At 43.7% G+C, this 18,369-nt stretch overlaps 2 protein-coding genes across 4 annotated transcripts in view; one reads left to right on the top strand and one right to left on the bottom strand.

Annotated features, from left to right (window-relative positions):
- Nucleotides 1–17,000, bottom strand: part of LOC109427360 (salivary glue protein Sgs-3) — a 155,274-nt gene extending 138,274 nt beyond the window's left edge. The window contains exons 1-2 of one of the 3 annotated variants that reach the window (XM_019702895.3): nt 16,354–17,000; nt 15,976–16,286 (exon numbers count right to left, since the gene is read on the bottom strand). The gene's annotated coding sequence lies outside the window, so the exon portion shown is untranslated. Of the gene's footprint in view, nt 1–15,975 lie in introns of all 3 variants that reach the window. The other 2 variants (XM_062845050.1, XM_062845049.1) reach the window with 2 other exon arrangements.
- Nucleotides 12,892–14,190, top strand: LOC134288745 (uncharacterized). The gene has a single exon (XM_062854545.1). It carries the CDS (start codon nt 12,892–12,894, stop codon nt 14,188–14,190), a length of 1,299 nt encoding a protein of 432 aa, XP_062710529.1.
- Nucleotides 17,001–18,369: the final 1,369 nt, after the last annotated feature.

Genomic DNA, 18,369 nt, shown 5'->3' with positions numbered 1-18,369 from the left:
CCTTAAGTTGTCAAATTTTGTGTTTCGTAATATTTGAATAAACCCAAGAGGAATCAGAGACAAACAGACGTAACACTATTAAAATTTAAATCTCATATATCTCAGGATCCTGATTACTTATATAGTTGATGTCTTCGGCAAAGTTGTTTGGTTGGTCAAGAACTTATAGATTATGGACCGTTTGATTCGATATTCCACCACTAGGCAGTGTTAGATAGCATGCAAATTTTTTATCTCATAATATCTCAGGATCCTGATTTCTTAGAAAAATGGTGTCTTAGTTGTTGGGCAGGTTAAAAATGTTCAGTTGATGAGCCATTTGATACGAACTCTCCTATTGGGAGACGCAGGTGCGGGATGCTTATTATTTATAGAGATGATGTCTACAGCTGTTATTTGGCAGGACATGGACCTACCGAATATAGACACTATAGAACAGCGATCCTCAGCCTAACTGTCTTTGCGGGCCAAAATTGAATTTCGAAAAGAGACTGCGGGCCGCAAGTCATTCAAGAGTTTATCTTCAACAATTTTCATGATTCAACACACAATCCATTCGTTTATTTTTTTTTTTAATATTGAACAAGAGCAAAGAACTGCACAACTTGGAGTTGCCAGGAGATTTTATTTCACTTGGAAAAATTCTGCAATTCATAGGAAATTCAAGACAGTAATATTTAATTTTTGTATACTTCGTATCAATAATGTTGAGCAAATTATTTTAGACTAGTAACTTAAAAGTTATACAAAAAATAAGCAATAAAGTCGCTGGCTAGAACAACATTAACCACTTTAAGAATATTGTGGATAAACTTACAACGTCTTATAGCGCAGATTATAAGTGCAGAATGGAGTTTCTCACTGCAGCTTAGGGATTTCCTGAAAACTATATCGAACTCTCTTTAAAAAAAAAATCTTGGAAGTGTGAGGTTTTTTGGGACTTCTCGTGGATTTTGAGAAATTGTCAGAATGATTTGTAGAGATTTCAGGGCTCTCGGAAGAAATTGCGAAAAACTACCTGGATATACTTTTTTTTAAGTTTTTCTTGTGTAATTTCTTAGGAAGCCAATGAAGAAAAACCTGCAGACAATATTTTTTGAGCAATGCATGCGAGTATTTGTAGCCAATTTAGAAAAGATATTTTAAAAGGAATTCCCAGAAGCCCAATCCCTGAAGATTTTTACGAAACTCCGAAAGTTTGGCCGAAGAGAAATTGAGGGTGAAAATTCGGTATTTTTTCCTGGTAGAAGTACTGAATATAAAGTATATCGAATACTAGAATTTTTTTCACCGATAAAAACAAAAGAGAAATTATTTTTATTATATTTTCGTGAAATTAAACAAATTACTAATGACGAATTCTGTCCAAAATTCATGATAGAGAACAAACCGTTATTAACCGAAACTGTTGTTAATAACGGTATAATATTTTCGGAACAAAATTATAAAAAGTATTATTTTACAGTTTGTGAAGCTTTCAAAAATCTTACTTCTTTTGAAAAACTCTCCATGATATTGGTAAAACTTCAGTAGATAATATTCATTCTCATGAAAGCTTTAAAATATTTTCATTATGGAATCTATGCGTGGGCTACTTTCTTATACATTTCAAAATCAGCTCGCGGGCCGCACGAAACCTGGTCGAGGGCCGCATGCGGCCCGCGGGCCGCAGTTTGGTGACCACTGCTATAGAATCTACAGACATGGGGAGAAATAGTTGAATTACGCAATTTTAGAGTGTTTTATAGTGAATTTAGTGTGACTAATAGAAAATGACGTCACACAACCCACAGTCGTTATCGTTCCGTAAATCTCGTTTGGCTAAACGAATTGATAGATCGCTTGGTTAGGGGCCATCCATAAATGGCGTAGCATTTTTTGACGATTTTTACACCCACTTCATCTATGGACGGCCCCTTACAGTTGTCTGCACCTTGGAAAGCATATGGAATCTATAGTGTCTATATTACAGATTATGGGATATACACAATTATACTTTGATCATAATCTACACAATTTTCCACAGCACAGAGATCAGACATCCAAGCTCAGTTTCACAACTGTGTAAGGAATTAAACGTTCATTTGAAATGGCAACACAAGTGCAACATCGTAGTGGCGCTGCTATCCCAATGTTCCCACGCTGTTGTCGGTGGTGAATATAAAACTAATGTAGATATGCGTACTCACCACTAATTGTAGCAACTTGCCGCATAGGTGACGCTAGTGTTGTCAACGCTAAAAAAATTGAATCCTTGCACAGCTTTCGAGACAATTTTCTATAGGCTTGGATGTCTGTTCTCTGTGATACAAAATATATTTTCATGAAAAATCGAATAAAATGGAATGTAAATTTCAACGTTTCCTTCCCGTAACCGGGAGGAACTCCTGGAGAGAAATTCCTGGAGGAATCCCGTGAGGAGTTCCTGGAGGAATCCTGGAAGAAATTTCTAGGGGAATCTCGAGAGCAACTCCTAGAGGAATCCCGGGAGAAATTTCTGGAGAATCCTGGGAGAAATTCCTGAAAGAATCCTGAGAGGAATTCCTGGAGGAATGCCAGGAAGAATTCTTGGAGGAATCCCGGGAGAAATTCGTTAAGAAATACCTGTAAGAATTCCTGGAGAAATCCCAGGAGGAATTCCTGAAGCAACCCCCGGAAGAATTCCTGAAGAAATCCCAGGAGGAATTTCAAGTGGATTTCCTAGAAAAACTCATGCAGGAAACCCGGGAGGAAATTCTGGAGAAAACCCGGGAGCAATTCGGAGACAAATTCCTGAAGAAATTCTGGGAGGATTTCGTGGAGGAATCTCGGAAAGCATTTGTGGAAGAATCCTTTTACGAATTCCTAGTTGAATCCGTGGTGGAATTCCTGATGTAGTTTTGGGAGTAATTTCCGGAGGGCTTTTAAGTGGATTTCCCAGATGAAATCGTAGAGGAACCTCGGGAAGAATTACTGAAAGAATCCCTGTATTAATTTCTGGAAGAATCCTGGTAGGAGTTCCTTCAGAAATTTTCCTGGAGGTATCCGGGTGAGTCAATTCTGAAGTAAATCCACCAAATTGGAAGTATTGGTATTGTGAACAGAACGTAATTATATTGTGTTATTCTCAAGAAATTCACTTAAAAAGAAGCGTTCTTATTTGAGGACGCTTGCCACTCGGTAATCTAGGATGCTGGGCATATACGAACTAATTAGCGCCATTTTGCAGAAAAACTTTAAAATATTTTTCATTACCAAATAATCCTTGATGTATTGAACACTTTTGCCGAAGACATAAACTTTCTATACATTCCGAATCTCAAGATATTCAAGCTAAATTTAACTTTCAATCCATAATTTGAATAAACAATAGCGCCTCCTACTGGGCTAATTCCAATCCAATTTGTTCGTCACAAGATTGCCCTTGGTCTATTGAACAATGCTGTCGAAGACAGCATTATTCTAGGAAGTGACGATCACAAGATATAATCATTCGTGTCGTGGGGTCCAATGGACCCCAGGGGACCAAAATCGCCCGGTTCAACTTTGACATAAAAAATAATCTATAGTACGCCATGAAATATTTGTTATTTTTGCACAAATAACTCATCGTGGTGTAGTTTGAAGGTACTGTGAAAACGGGACCGATGTGTCAATCCAAACTTTTTTGCGACCACTTTAAAGTGGGTCTGGGGTCCAATGGACCCCAGGTATCCATTAGAGGGTTAATAACAAGATTTGGGAGGAGGAAGTATTACCGGAGGAGTGGATGGAAGGTATCGTGTGTCCCATCTACAAAAAGGGCGACAAGTTGGATTGCAGAAACTACCGCGCGATCACACTACTGAGCGCTGCCCACAAGATACTCTCTCAAATTTTATGCCGCCGTCTATAGCTAGAGAGGTCGTGCGACAATATCAGGCTGGATTCATGGGTGAACGCACTACAACGGACCAAATGTTCGCCATCCGCCAGGTGTTGCAGAAATGCCGCGAACACAACGTGCCCACACATCACTTGTTCATCGATTTCAAATCGGCGTATGATACAATCGATCGAGAACAGCTATGGCAGATTATGCACGCATACGGATTCCCGGATAAACTGACACGGTTGATCAAGGCGACGATGGATCGAGTGATGTGCGTAGTTCGAGTATCAGGGACACTCTCGAGTCCCTACGAATCTCGCAGAGGGTTACGGAAAAGTGATGGTCTTTCGTGCCTGCTGTTCAACATTGCGTTAGAAGGTGTAATAAGGAGAGCGGGGATAAACACGAGTGGGACTATTTTCACGAAGTCCGTTCAGCTGCTTGGTTTCGCTGATGATATTGATATGATAGCTCGTAAATTTGAGACGATGGCTGAAACGTACATCCGACTGAAGAGTGAAGCTAGGCGATCCGGATTAGTCATTAATGTGTCGAAGACAAAGTACATTATGGCAAAGGGCTCCAGGCGAGAATCACCGCGCCCGCCAACCCGAATTTCTATCGACGGTGCTGAAATCGAGGCGGTTGAAGAATTCGTGTACTAGGGCTCACTGGTGACCGCCGACAACGACACCAGCAGAGAAATTCAGAGACGCATTGTGGCAGGATATCGAGCTTACTTTGGATTCCGCAAAAGTCAAAATTGAATTTGTATCAGCCTTATACACACTGTGCCTTCAAATTATTCAAGTTTTTACGACTACTGAATGCCCTGATCCTCTTATGAAACTCCTTTTATGGATCTTGCTTAAAATGTATGTACAAATGTTGTTGGATTTTTTTTTACATATTCCTGCAACCAGATTTAGATCTTTTTTGCAACGTTACCCGTATCATTGGTGTAGTGCACGTCGCTTTACTCCATTGCCATTAAAGGTCAATAAAGTATCGATTTTGGTACAGTTTTTGTTGAGTTTTCTTCTTCTTTCCTATAGAAAACACAAAAAGAGCACTGGTAATTGACCATGCATCGGGAACCCAGCATCGCCCTTATTTTAGTGCTAAACTCTCCCAAGTAGAAAGCATAAGCTCCGGATTTTAACATTAGCAGCAATACTATTCCAAGAAAGGAATATTTGTTCAGTAATAAGGATTCTGGTATGTTCTTTGCATACCAGCACTTACCAGTCTGAGTTAGTACATACATGATCCCTAACTCAATTTGATTTCCTTTGCATCAAGTTTAACCTCGGATGGGGAGGCTTTTACCTATTTGCAAAATAAAATTAGTTAACTTGGTTGTGGTCATGAACCAGAACCCATATATTCAAAAACTGAAAAAAAGAACGACACTACGTTTCGGTTAGGTTGCTCCGTAACGCAACCCGAAAAAGTGATCTTCCCACGTTACGGGCTTTCATTGGAATTTTTTGGATTTTTCCCAGGGTGCCAGTTTCAGTGACTACTAGATTATTTTGCTTTTTTTTGTAAAAGTAAATACCGATCCAGGATCAATTTCTTAGTATAATGATATAGTTTATTTGGCTTTAATATCATTGGCAAATCCTCTGAAATGTTTTTACTCTGGGAAATTCCACACATTTTTTTTTTGAAATTTCTTTGTATTAAATGAATTTCTGTAGCAGATAGTTTTGGAATACCTTCGGCAATTCCTATAAGACTTCCATTGCAAATTTATTGTTTATGTCATATTTTGGTACCCAACCCAAAAAAAAAAACTGAAAAACGACATTTTTTTCAAATATCTCAGAAACCAGTAGAGATATCGCAATTTTGAGCACAAATTTGGCCCAATTGGGTTCTAGAATCACCGATTTAGTCTAGAAAAAATAAGTTTGAAAATTAAATTTGAAATGATTTTTGAAGGTTTGTTCTAGCAAAAATTTCACTTGAACCCTTTGCGCCACCCCTAAATATCAACCGAAATCGCTCATTTTTGTACAGCTGACTTATTTGGACTAGTAGATCACTTTCCACTTGGGAAATCATATATCGGAGAGATTTTTTGAAATTAGCCCCACCCTAGCAATCCATGAATAAAAACTCTAGAGAATCTCCTGGGTGAGTTTTAAGAAAAATATAGGGATTCCTGCAGATATCACAATAAGAATTTGTGGAGGAGACCTAGGATGCATTGCTGACACATTAGGGGCAGCAGGAATCGCTTATGGAATCCCAGGAGGTGTTCCTGGATGAAAATCAAGAGGGGTTCCTCCTTTAAGATCCTTTAAGATTTCCAGGAGGAAACCCAGAAAGCAATGCTCCTATGAAGATTGCCTTGAATAATCCGAGCAAGTTTTTGGAGGAACCCCTGGATAAATTCTTAGAAGAATCCATGGAAGAATTCCGGGAGGAGTCCTAGGAGGAATTGCTGGAATCACAGCAGGAATAGCTTGAGAAATCGAGCTGAAATTCCTGGAGGAAGAGCATGAGAAGCATATGAGAGAATCCTTGGATAAAAATTCCTGGCGGAACAACCGGAAAGCTTCTGAAGAAATCAAAGGAAAAATCTCAAGAGGAAGGATTCTGGGATGTATTATTGTAGAAATCTCAGCATAAATCCTATGAGTAATTGCCTGGGAGAATCCAAAGAAAAAAATCCTTGGAATACCTAGAGAAGTCCCTGCAAGAACCGGTAAAGGTATTTGTAACGAAGGCCCTGAATGAATTACAGGAGGAATTACTGAAGGAATCTCAGGAAGATTTTCCGGAAGAATTCCAGCCACAATGCTAGGATAAATTCGTATAGAAATCACTAGAAGAATTTCTGGTCGTATTCTAGTAAGAATTTCTGGAGGAATTGCTGGAAGAACCGCAGGAAAACTTGTTTGAGGTATCCTTGAAAAAAGGCCAAAAGGAGTGTATGCAGGAATTTCTGGAGGAATCTTTGGATAAAATCTCGGAAGGAATTCCTGGATGAGTGCCAGGAGAAATCCGTTGTTGTGACGAATGCGTCTATTGGCGCGCCCCCCGAAAGCTTAGAACGTTTGGATACGAAAGTGTGAGTAGAGTATTCATGCGAAGGCGAACTGTCAGAGACGGTGATAGGCGATAAATTGATTATCATTGTTTTGATACCGTATAGTGCAGCCTGAATTGTAAAAGTGAATTATTATTCTTTATTAAATTACCCTGAAATACTAATTGTACAATAACTAATTACAGATTTATTTATAAACTACCCTATTGCGAAACAAAAGTGAACTAAAAATACCGTAAATTACTAAGTATGAGACCAATTGTAAGTAACTTAATTCTAGCTATCTTGTGCTCTTCTAATTAATAAAATCTTACAGCTTTGAGCTGATTCTCACCGGCAAAAGGTGAATTTTGCTACAAAGAGCTCCGAAAGGTAACCCCGACCGCAACATTCTCAAAGAATTGTGGTACCATCATGCAGCACGAATCGTTCGTGCGTCAGACTCGGTCGCAAACTCGAGTGACTCAAAATGCAACCGACAGAGGCTCCCAACCTTTTTCCAGTGACGATGCGCAGGTGCGATTTCGGAATGACGGGGATTTCGAACCTTCGGTGATCGACGTAGAGCACGGTGGAGACTACGAATGTACGGAATGTACGCGGCCCAACAATGCCGAGATTTACATGGTAGAGTGCGGAGTATGTACCAAGAAAAATACGCAAGAAAATACGCAAGAAAAATGGTAGCACTGGTACCATTTTTCTTGCGCGAAAGTGGATAAAGCTACAGTACGAGCTAAAGACTTCATCTGTGTAAAATGTCTACCGAAAGTCCATCCGCCCCCCGCTAGCTCCAGAGCCGGCCAGTCTAGTACGTCGAGTGCTCGGCGAGCCCAGATCGCCCGTGATCTGCAGAAGCTGGAGGACGAAAGATGCCTGCGGGAAAAGCTGGAGGGAGAACGATTGCAGATAGAGAAGTTGCTGATTGAGAAGGCGATAAACGAGAAGCTGGAAAGGGAGACAGAATACTTAGCTCGGAAACATGAGCTTCTGCGCCAACAGGATGAAGATCTGGTGAGTGTAAGAAGCGGACGAAGCAGTCGGAGCCAGGCAAGCAGCTGACAAAAAGTAGAAGCATGGATCAAACACCAGCAAATGTCTACCGATGGTGGCCCGGCTGTCGATTCAAGTTCTACCGGATTTAAGCCACAAGATCATCAACAGATGCAACCAGAACAAGCTGGTGGGCCTGCCAGATCGTCAACACCCCTGGAAATCAGCGAACTTTCCAATCGTGGTCACCAGCGGATCCGAGCTGGAATTACAGAATCGGTTCCTCGCACCACAGTTAGCATTTCCATCGGAGACAGCCCGGTAATCGAAGACGGTTGTGCAAACCAACCTCTCAGCGCACAGCAATGTGAAGTGGAACGACAAGTTAACATTCCTAAACTTCTACCATTGGTTAACATCCAACCGTATGTCCGCCTCCTGGACGACAATCAAGTTCAGACGAGTTCGGAGATCGCCCGAAGTGCAAATACGCAAAGGCTTCCGCGGATCGTCCCAAAGCTAATGGGTAATCCTCTACCCTATGCAGTGTGGCAGCGCGAAACAAGCGAGATACGGCAGCAGCATTTTCGTGACACGCGGCGCCATGACGAGTTGGAAGCGGCTGAGCAGCAACAGCAGCGTGAGCAGGAATTAATCCGACTACTGAGGCAATCCGAGGAACAGCGTGAGCAGGACAGGCAACGTCTACAAGACATCGAAGCCATGCTGAAGAGACAGCACGACGTCGAAGCGCAGCATAAGAAAGAAAATGATGTACGGAGGAAGCGTGAACTGGACCTTGTTAATCAGCTGAAGCTTTTTGAGAAACAGTACAACCAGGAACAAGCTAGGCGAGTCGAAGAGAAGCAATCGTTTTTGGAGAAGGAGCAACAATTAGTCGAGCAGCTGGAAGTTTTGCGTCTTAGCAGCGAACAGTTTTCGGCAGCGGAACCTCGCTCAGCAGTCGAACAGGGTTTGGCGGCGGAACAGCGCTCAGCGGTCGAACACTTCCGGCGACAGAACAACGCTCAGCAGCTGAACATTTCTCGGTGACGAACACACGCATACCAGCAGAACAGAACGTTAACTTCCAAGGAACGTTCCAGTGAGGTTTAGCCGTGAGTACAAACCCACCAGCGATTCCGGTAAGTGGTACGCCAAACAATGTTTCAAACAGAGTGTCTCCTTGCCCAAGTGCCGTTAGTCAGGATAGGAGAGTAGGAACACCCAATGCAAACTTTGTACCTCCAAGGTTAGGGCCACCTTTGACAGATCCGTTAGGGCAATCTCAGTTCGATCCGTATGGCTCCGCAAACCCGAACCGTTTCGCGCCCTTGCACTGCCAATCAGTGATGCAGGGCCCGAATCCCCAACAGTTGGCAGCGAGGCAGGTCATATCCAGAGATCTTCCAGCGTTCAGTGGCGATCCCATCGAATGGCCACTCTTCATCAGTAGCTACAACCATTCCACCGTGGCGTGTGGCTACACCGACTCGGAAAATCTCCTACGCTTACAACGATCGCTGAAAGGAGTCGCCAAGGAAGCTGTTAGCAGTTTCCTTCTCCATCCGTTCACCGTACCGCAGGTTCTATCGACGCTTCAGACACTGTACGGAAGACCAGAACAGATCGTTCACAATCTGGTCGCCAAGGTCCGAGGTACACCTGCCCCCAACTTGTGTGGACACTTGCAAGCGGTGGGAATGGAAAATCACCTTTCTAATCCCATCCTTCTGCAAGAGCTCGTGGATAAGCTGCCGGCCAACATAAAGTTCAACTGGGCACTGCACCAAGAGAACTTACCACTAGTTGATCTGAAGGCGTTCAGCGAGTACATGAGGAAGGTCACAACCGCCACCAGTGGAGTAACGAACTTTTCTGTCGCAGTAAAACCAACAAAGGACGATAAGCCTCGACACAAAGAGCAGAAGGATGCAGTTCAAGCTGTCAACCCATCTGGGGATCGGCAAGGGCGAACTAAAAGCGGAAAAGACAAGGCAATAGCAAACAAAAGTTGTGCTGCATGCAGCGCTCACGACCACACAGCTGCGAGTTGTGGAATCTTCAAGAAGCTGTCGATGGATGGACGGTGGAATTTCGTAAAGGAAAACAAACTGTGCCGTCGATGTCTCGTTTCGCACACACGCTGGTCATGCGAAGGAGAGGTTTGCGGTATCAACAACTGTGACAAGCGCCACCATCGTCTACTACACTCGGATCCTATCAAGAAACAGCCAGTTACCGATGCCACTGTTACCATCCACCGTCAGCCCATTCCATCGACGTTGTTCAAGATTCTGCCTGTGACATTGTACGGGAAAAATGGTTCGGTGAATACGTACGCATTCTTGGACGACGGTTCATCTGTGACTATCGTGGAAAAAGCTATTGCCGACAAACTGGGAGTAAACGGGCGAGCACATTCCTTGTGCATCCATTGGACTAGTGGAGTAAACAAGAAAATTGCAACTACGGAACTGGACACGCTGAGCATTTCGGAACTTGGGGGTGACAGGCGTTTCAACCTGTCCGAAGTGTATACCGTCGAAAACCTAGGATTACCGGAACAGTCGCTGGATGCTGTACAACTGGCGAAAGAGTTCCAGCATCTGCGTCGTCTACCAGTCAGCAGTTATCGAGGGCCGTGCCTGGACTGTTGATCGGTTGAGTAACTCGCACCTGTTGACGACAACGAAACTTCGAGAAGGCCAAGAACGAGAACCAATCGCTGCAAAAACTCGCATTGGCTGGGTCGTATGTGGTCGCGTACGAGGGGGAAAAGAAAACTTCCAGTACCGTCAAATGCACATATGCGCCGACACGACAGAGCATGACCTTCACGACTACGTACGCGAGTTTTTCTCAGTGGAAAGCTTAGGAGTTGCCTTGGCTCCTAACTTGGAGGGAAGTGAAGACCAACGAGTGCGTAGAATTCTTGAGGAGACTACCGTTCGGACCGCAAGTGGGAAGTTCGAGACCGGACTGCTTTGGAAAACAGATTCCATCGAGTTTCCGGACAGCCGTCCGATGGCGGAGCGTCGATTAAGATGTCTTGAGAAGCGTTTGCAAAGGGACCCGACGTTGTACGACAGCATACGGCAACAGATAGCAGACTATGAATCGAAAGGTTACGTCCACGTAGTAACGAATGAAGAAATGGCCGAGTTCGACCCACGGCGTATCTGGTTCCTCCCTTTAGGAATCGTGCTGAACTCAAACAAACCGGGAAAATTGCGTGTTATTTGGGATGCGGCGGCGAAAGTAAATGGAGTATCGTTGAACTCGATGCTTCTCATGGGTCCTGATATGCTCACTCCGCAGCTGAACGTAACTTTCAAATTTCGAGAACGCGAAGTTGCGTTTTCCGGAGACATCCAGGAAATGTTCCTGCAAGTGGGAATCAGGAAGGAAGATCGAAGTGCGCTATTTTTTGTCTTCCGTAATTCGCCAAGTGAACCGTTTGTGACCATGGAGTCCGACGTCGCAATCTTCGGAGCAACATGTTCTCCCGCGCAGTCACAGTACGTGAAGAACCGCAACGCAACGGAGAATGAGCCTGAATATCCGCGGGCAGCAGCAGCGATCAAGAACAAACATTACGTGGACGACTATCTTGATAGCGTCGATACAGAAGAAGAAGCCGTCGAACTAGCGTTGGAAGTAGCAGAAGTCCACCGGAAAGCAGATTTCCATATTCGAAACTGGGTGTCAAACCGGTCCTCAGTTCTGGAAGCCATCGGGGAAGTGAATCCAACTACGGTGAAAAGCCTTTCAATGATCAACCAGAGTGAGTGGTTTCGAACGAGTGCTTGGAATATCGTGGCTGCCGAGCGAAGATTTGTTCTGCTTCACGATTAGCCTACAAGATGACTTGGAAAACAAGACTGCACCGACTAAGAGGGCGATGCTAAGCTTCGTGATGAAGATCTACGATCCCTTGGGGCTAGTCGGCTCACTAGTAGTTCAAGGGAAGATACTGCTGCAAGATGTGTGGAGAGCGAAGGTGGATTGGGATGAAAAGATACCCGACGCCCTGTTTTTGCGATGGAAACTATGGCTGCAGAGTTTGAATGAGCTGGACAACGTGCGAATTCCTCGGAGCTATTTTCCGGGGTACGAACCTACTTGCTACGAAAACGTGGAACTCCACATATTCGTGGACGGGAGTGCACAAGCATACTCATGCGTAGCATACTTCCGTGTTCGAGATCGTAAACAGATACGCTGTGCACTAGTTGCATCTAAAACGAAGGTGGCTCCACTACAACTAACCTCCGTACCTCGACTAGAATTGCAGGCCGCCGTGATAGGCTCACGCTTGCGTAAGACCATTCTGTAAGGTCATTCTGTCCGGATCAAACAAACGTTCTTTTGGACCGACTCAAGCACCGTTGTTTCGTGGATAAAATCGGATACTCGACGTTATCGGCAGTATGTAGCGTTCAGGGTTAACGAGATTCTGAGCTTGTCGAAGATCGATGAGTGGCGTTGGCTGGGAACCAAAATCAACGTAGCTGATGAAGCCACAAATTGGGGTAAAGGACCAAACTGCAATTGGTCACAGGACAAGTTCGAGGTGACGATGGAAGATACAGGAGAAGAGCTGCGACCTGCCTACGTCTGCAGTCATTTTTTGTCATCTCCAATAATCGAGGTGTCGCGGTTTTCGAAATTTGAGCGGCTGCTACGAAGTCTGGCATACGTTCACCGGTTCGCTGAAAAGCTTCTGCGAAGGATCGGAAAAGGGAAAAGAGAGCAAACTACGGATATTAGCAGCGAGAATCTGCGAGTTGCCGAGAGCTACCTCTGGCGATTGGCTTAGTCGGATGGTTACCCAGATGAGGTTGCTACAATGAGCCGGAACGCACAATTGCCTCTCGAAGATAGACGAGCGCTGAGCCGGAGCAGTCCACTAGCGAACCTTCCATAATTGCTGGACGAATATGGATTGTTGCGCGAAGATGGCCGCGTTGCTTCCGCAGATTGCATGGCTTACGACACCAAGTTCCCGATAATACTGCCCAAAGGACACCCGTTAACTATCCTGTTACTGGACTGGTATCACAGGAAATTTCGTCATGCCAATAATGAAACCATTGTGAATGAAGTTCGCCAGAAGTTCTACGTCGCCAAGTTGAGAACACGGATCCGAGTCGTAGCAAAACGCTTTCAATGGTGCCGTGTATACAAAACTGTTCCCGTAATTCCGAAGATGAGCCAGCTACCGCAAGTTCGTACAACACCTTTTATTCGGCCCTTCACTTTTGTAGGCATAGATTACTTTGGGCCCTACCAAGTGAAAGTTGGCCGCAGTGCTGTGAAACGCTGGGTAGCGATCTTCACGTGCCTAACAGTTCGGGCCATCCACCTGGAGGTAGTGCATACGTTATCTACCGATTCGTGCAAGAAGGCAGTTCGGCGATTCGTTGCTCGCAGAGGTGCGCCACAAGAGGTGTACAGTGACAACGGCACGAACTTCATTGGAGCCAGTAAGGAACTAGAGAATGAATTGCGGGATATTAATCGTAGCTTGAGCAGCACTTTCACCGACACGAATACCCAATGGAGATTCAACCCGCCGTCTGCCCCACATATGGGTGGATGTTGGGAACGGATGGTTCGATCCGTGAAGACGGCACTCGGATCATTGCCCATGTCCCGAAAGTTGGACGACGAGTCGTTCATCAATTTGCTGGCTGAAGCGGAGCACATGGTGAACTCGCGGCCTTTGACGTTTCTTCCATTGGACAGCGAGGAGCATGAATCATTAACACCGAACCGTTTCCTTATGCTCAACTCAAACGGTGTTCGGCAACCAGTCAAAGCACCAGTGGACGAGAGACAAGCTTTAAAAGGCAGCTGGGAGCTGATCCAGAACAAATTGGACTCGTTCTGGAATCGTTGGATTGTTGAATATGAATACCTTCCAATAATATCTCGGCGGTCAAAGTGGTTCACCGATGTTGCGCCCATAAAGGAAGGATCTTTGGTTGTGGTGGCCGACGGGAAGGTACGGAACCAATGGATACGTGGTCGTGTTTGTCGAACCTATCCAGGTAAGGACGGAGCAGTGCGACTAGCGGACGTTGAGACAACTAACGGAACTTTAAGAAGGAGAGCGGTTTGCAACCTGGCTATTTTAGACGTAGCTAGGCAGGATGAAATAGCAGTGGGCGATCGTGATGATGCAGATAGCGACGGGCGCAGTATAGCCAGCAGTCGCGGATACGGTGCCGCTGAACAAGGGTTCAGCAAGGGGGGAGGATGTTGTGACGAATGCGTCTAATGGCGCGCCCCCCGAAAGCTTAGAACGTTTGGATACGAAAGTGTGAGTAGAGTATTCATGAGAAGGCGAACTGTCAGAGACGGTGATAGGCGATAAATTGATTATCATTGTTTTGATACGGTATAGTGCAACCTGAATTGTAAAAGTGAATTATTATTCTTTATTAAATTACCCTGAAATACTAATAGTAAAATAACTAATTACAGATTTATTTATAAACTACCCTATTGCGAAACAAAAGTGAACTAAAAATACCGTAAATTACTAAGTATGAGACCAATTGTAAGTAACTTAATTCTAGCTATCTTGTGCTCTTCTAATTAATAAAATCTTACAGCTTTGAGCTGATTCTCACCGGTAGAATTTTGCTACAAAGAGCTCCGAAAGGTAACCCCGACCGCAACATCCGTGGTAGAACAATCAAAGAAATTTCTGCAAGAATTCCAGGAAGTTTGCTTGGAAAGACCCCAGCAAAAATCCAGGAGAAGCTCTAGAAGAATCCGTAGGATAATTTCTAAAGTTCCACAGTTAGAATTTCTGGAGGAAGAATAGCTGGAATAACCGCAGGAATACCGGGGGTATCTTAAAAATAGTTCCCCTAAAAATGCCTGGAGGAATACCTACAGTTTTCCTGGAAGAATCGGAAGAAGTATACTGCAGGAATCCCTGATGGAATCGCAGGAGGAATTTCTGGAGGAATCTCAGGAGGATTTCCCGAAAGTATTGCAGCGAGTAAGTATGCCAGGCGAATTCCCTACAAGTATTTCTGAAGGAGTTCTAATGGGGATTGCTTGAAGAATTCCAGCTGGAATTCATGGAAGGAGGTCAATAGAAGTTCTTGAAGAAATCTTCTGTGGAATTTCTGGAAGAAACTCTGGAGGAAGTCCTGGATAAATCCTTGAAGAAATCTCTGGAAGAATCACCGAAGGGATCTTTAGATAAATCTCAAGGAGATTTTCCGGAAGAATTTCTGGAACTTCCCTAGTAGATTACCTGAAGGTATCACAGTGAGAATTTTTGGAGGAGTTTTAAGACAAATTGCTGCAAGAATCACAGCAGGAGTTGCTTGAAGAATCTTAGCCACAATTCCCGGAGGAAGGCTAATATTAGCTCCTGGAGGAATTCCATGAGTAATTTCTGGAAGAATCTCTGTATATAATCTCTGAAGGATTTGCTGAAAGAATCACCGGAGAAACTTCTGAAATGATCCCAAGAAAATTGTCTTGAATAATCCCGTCAGGAATTCCTGAAGGAATCTCAATAGATTTTTTTTAGAGAAATCCCTAAAAAAATCCGAGAAGTATCGAAGTAAGAATTTCCTAAGAAATCCTAGGAGAAATTGCTGGACCAATCTCTGCAGAAATTTCTAGTATGTACAACCCCATCAGGACTGCCTGGAGAATCCTAAGGGAAGTTTATTGAAAGAAAAATCGGTAGAAATCCATAAGAAAGCCTAGAGAAATCACTGTATGAAAATATAGTGTTATTTCTGGAGAAATCCATAGAGAAGTCTGTTGATTGTTCTTACCAATATCCGTGTGCTATTCTAAGCCGGAAACTACATGGCCAAATTTGTCATTATATTTAGGAATTCCATTAAAAACAATGTAAAATAAGAGAACAACATAACTTTTTCAAGTTTACGTTGGAAATTCCTTTAAGAATTTCCATCTGTCTGTCTACCAGAAAGTCATAACCCTAAACTGATCATTGAACTTGTCAAAATTGATTTGATTTAGTAATATTTGCGTTAAACTAGCGAGTAAACGCTGTTGATCCACTTACCTAAATTTTCCTCACTTTCCAGTGCCTTACTGGACCGTTCCTAAACCGTTTGATTCGCTATCCGTCGAGTTGCTCGAAATCGACGGCAGGATCACTTTTATCATAGACCGACGCGGGCGGTAGTGTTAATCACTTTGGTTACACTTCAGAAGCACTTGTTGCCTAAATTTCTTACACTTTTCCTTTTTCCTTCACTCTTTTCTGCGACAATGTAGTAGACGCACTCGACGGGGGCAGCGTCGGACGGCGCCTCCTTCACACTCGATCAAGCAAACCAAAGCAAAACACAATACCTACGCGTAAATCGCGGACTAGAAAAAAAAAACAGAAAATAAAAACGCGCACCGTTCAAGTTGTTAATACGCAGCCACTTCTTACTTAATTTTAAATTCGGAGTTACGCAAGCTTTGTTTGCAGAGCACCAAGTAAGAAGCCGCAGCAACGAGCGAGGCCAAACCGCAGCCAGCAGTCAGACGCGGAGATTTCCGCGCGTTCGCGCGTCAGCAAGCCACACTCTTTGGTGGACGAGCGTTGCTGAAGAGCCCTCTTGCGCGGAGCTCTCTAAAATTGGTATTTCTGTTACAAGCCCAGATCTAAATGGGCAAAACAAATAAACCGCGCAATTATTAGATTAACCGGGTGGAGGTCGCGTGCCACCTTATTTTTTTCTTTTTCGGGCCGATGTCGTCAAACAAGCGGAGACCAGGACGAATGCGGGTCGAACGCGATGCGCAATGATAACTACTGATTGGAACTGACACCAAACAACCGGACCGAACCGGACCGGACGCATATCCCCATTATCATCACCAGCGCCAGGCCGGATCCCTCGCCTCCAACGGCAACGACGTGTAGTAAAAGCAACGGTTCATGGTGAAAGAAAGAAAGAGAGAGTGATCCATCGCCGTGGCGAGTGGTGCAGGTGTGTGTGGGGATGCACTCCCCCGGAATACCAAATTATACGTCACGCTTTGAGGAATGTGTGGATTGAACAATTGGTTGGACGTTGTTGGACGAGGAAGAGAGTGTGAGATGTAAGCATCGAATAAGCAACACGTTATGGATCGGGTGCACTGAGGGAAAAAAAAATAAAGAGTGAAGTGAAACGTAAAGCCTGAAGATAATATCTAGATCTTGCAAACGGCGCAGTATCATAACGTCCGAGGCCATAAAGTCCCAGGTTCAGAGGCGTTTCAGGGCGTTTCAAGAGGTTTCAGAGTGCTTCTGGGGGGCTTCATTTGCTCTCAGGTGAACTTCACGGGAGTTTCAGAGGCGTTCCAAAGCGTTTCAAGGCATTTAAGGCGTGTCAGAGGTATTTGGGGGGCTTCAGAAGCTTTCAGGTGTGTTTCACATGGATTAAATTTGTGTTTTAGAGGTGTTTCAAAGCGTTTCAAGGCGTTTCATGGCGTTTTAATGCGTTTCAGGACTTTTCAGGAGGTTTAAGGGGGGTTAACCCTTTGAAGCCGGATTTTTTCCAAGCGTTATTATGGAGTTTTTTCTACGTTTTCCTGTTGTTTTGGTGGTCAATTGCATAAAAATGGTGGAATATGATGCAGAATATTTTTTCTGGATATCCTAAGTCATCCAAACTGTTCTTGAGTTTAGATCCTAAAGTCTACGGCTGTAACGGTAACTTCTTTCATTATACAAAGCTACGATTTGTAATCTATCATGTCAGGAATGTCTTATGAAAGATTAATAGACAATATCAGATGAGTCGGGATATCCTAGGTCATCCAAACTGTTCTTGAGTTTAGATTCTAAAGTCTACGGCTGTAACAGTAACTTCTTTCGTTATACAAAGCTATGATTTGTAATCTATCATGTCCAGTAAGTCTTCTTAAAGTTCAATTGACAGTATCAGATCAGTCGGGATATCCTTGGTCATCCAAACTGTTCTTGAGTTTAGATCCCAAAGTCTACGGCTGTAACAGTAACTTCTTCCATTATACAAAGCTACGATTTGTAATCTATTATGCCCAGAATGTCTTCTGAAAGATTATTAGACAATATCAGATCAGTCGGGATATCCTAGGTCATCCAAACTGTTCTTGAGTTTAGATTCTAAAGTCTACGGCTGTAACAGTAACTTCTTTCATTATACAAAGCTATGATTTGTAATCTATCATGTCCAGTAAGTCTTCTTAAAGTTCAATAGACGGTATCAGATCAGTCAGGATATCCTAAGTCATCCAAACTGTTCTTGAGTTTAGATCCCAAAGTCTACGGCTGTAACAGTAACTTCTTCCATTATACAAAGCTACGATTTGTAATCTATCATGTCCAGAATGTCTTCTGAAAGATTAATAGACAATATCAGATCAGTCGGGATATCCTAGGTCATCCAAACTATTCTTGAGTTGAGATCCTAAAGTCTACGGCTGTAACGGAAAC

This window comes from Aedes albopictus, chromosome 1 (genome assembly GCF_035046485.1).
Source record: "Aedes albopictus strain Foshan chromosome 1, AalbF5, whole genome shotgun sequence".
NCBI lineage: Eukaryota > Metazoa > Arthropoda > Insecta > Diptera > Culicidae > Aedes > Aedes albopictus.
Note: the sequence above shows the minus strand (reverse complement) of the source record. Positions and strands in the feature narration are given on the sequence as shown.

Excerpts from the sequence above, each read along its gene's own strand:
- LOC134288745 (XM_062854545.1), top strand. The coding sequence starts at position 12,892 with ATGGCTTACGACACCAAGTTCCCGATAATACTGCCCAAAGGACACCCG.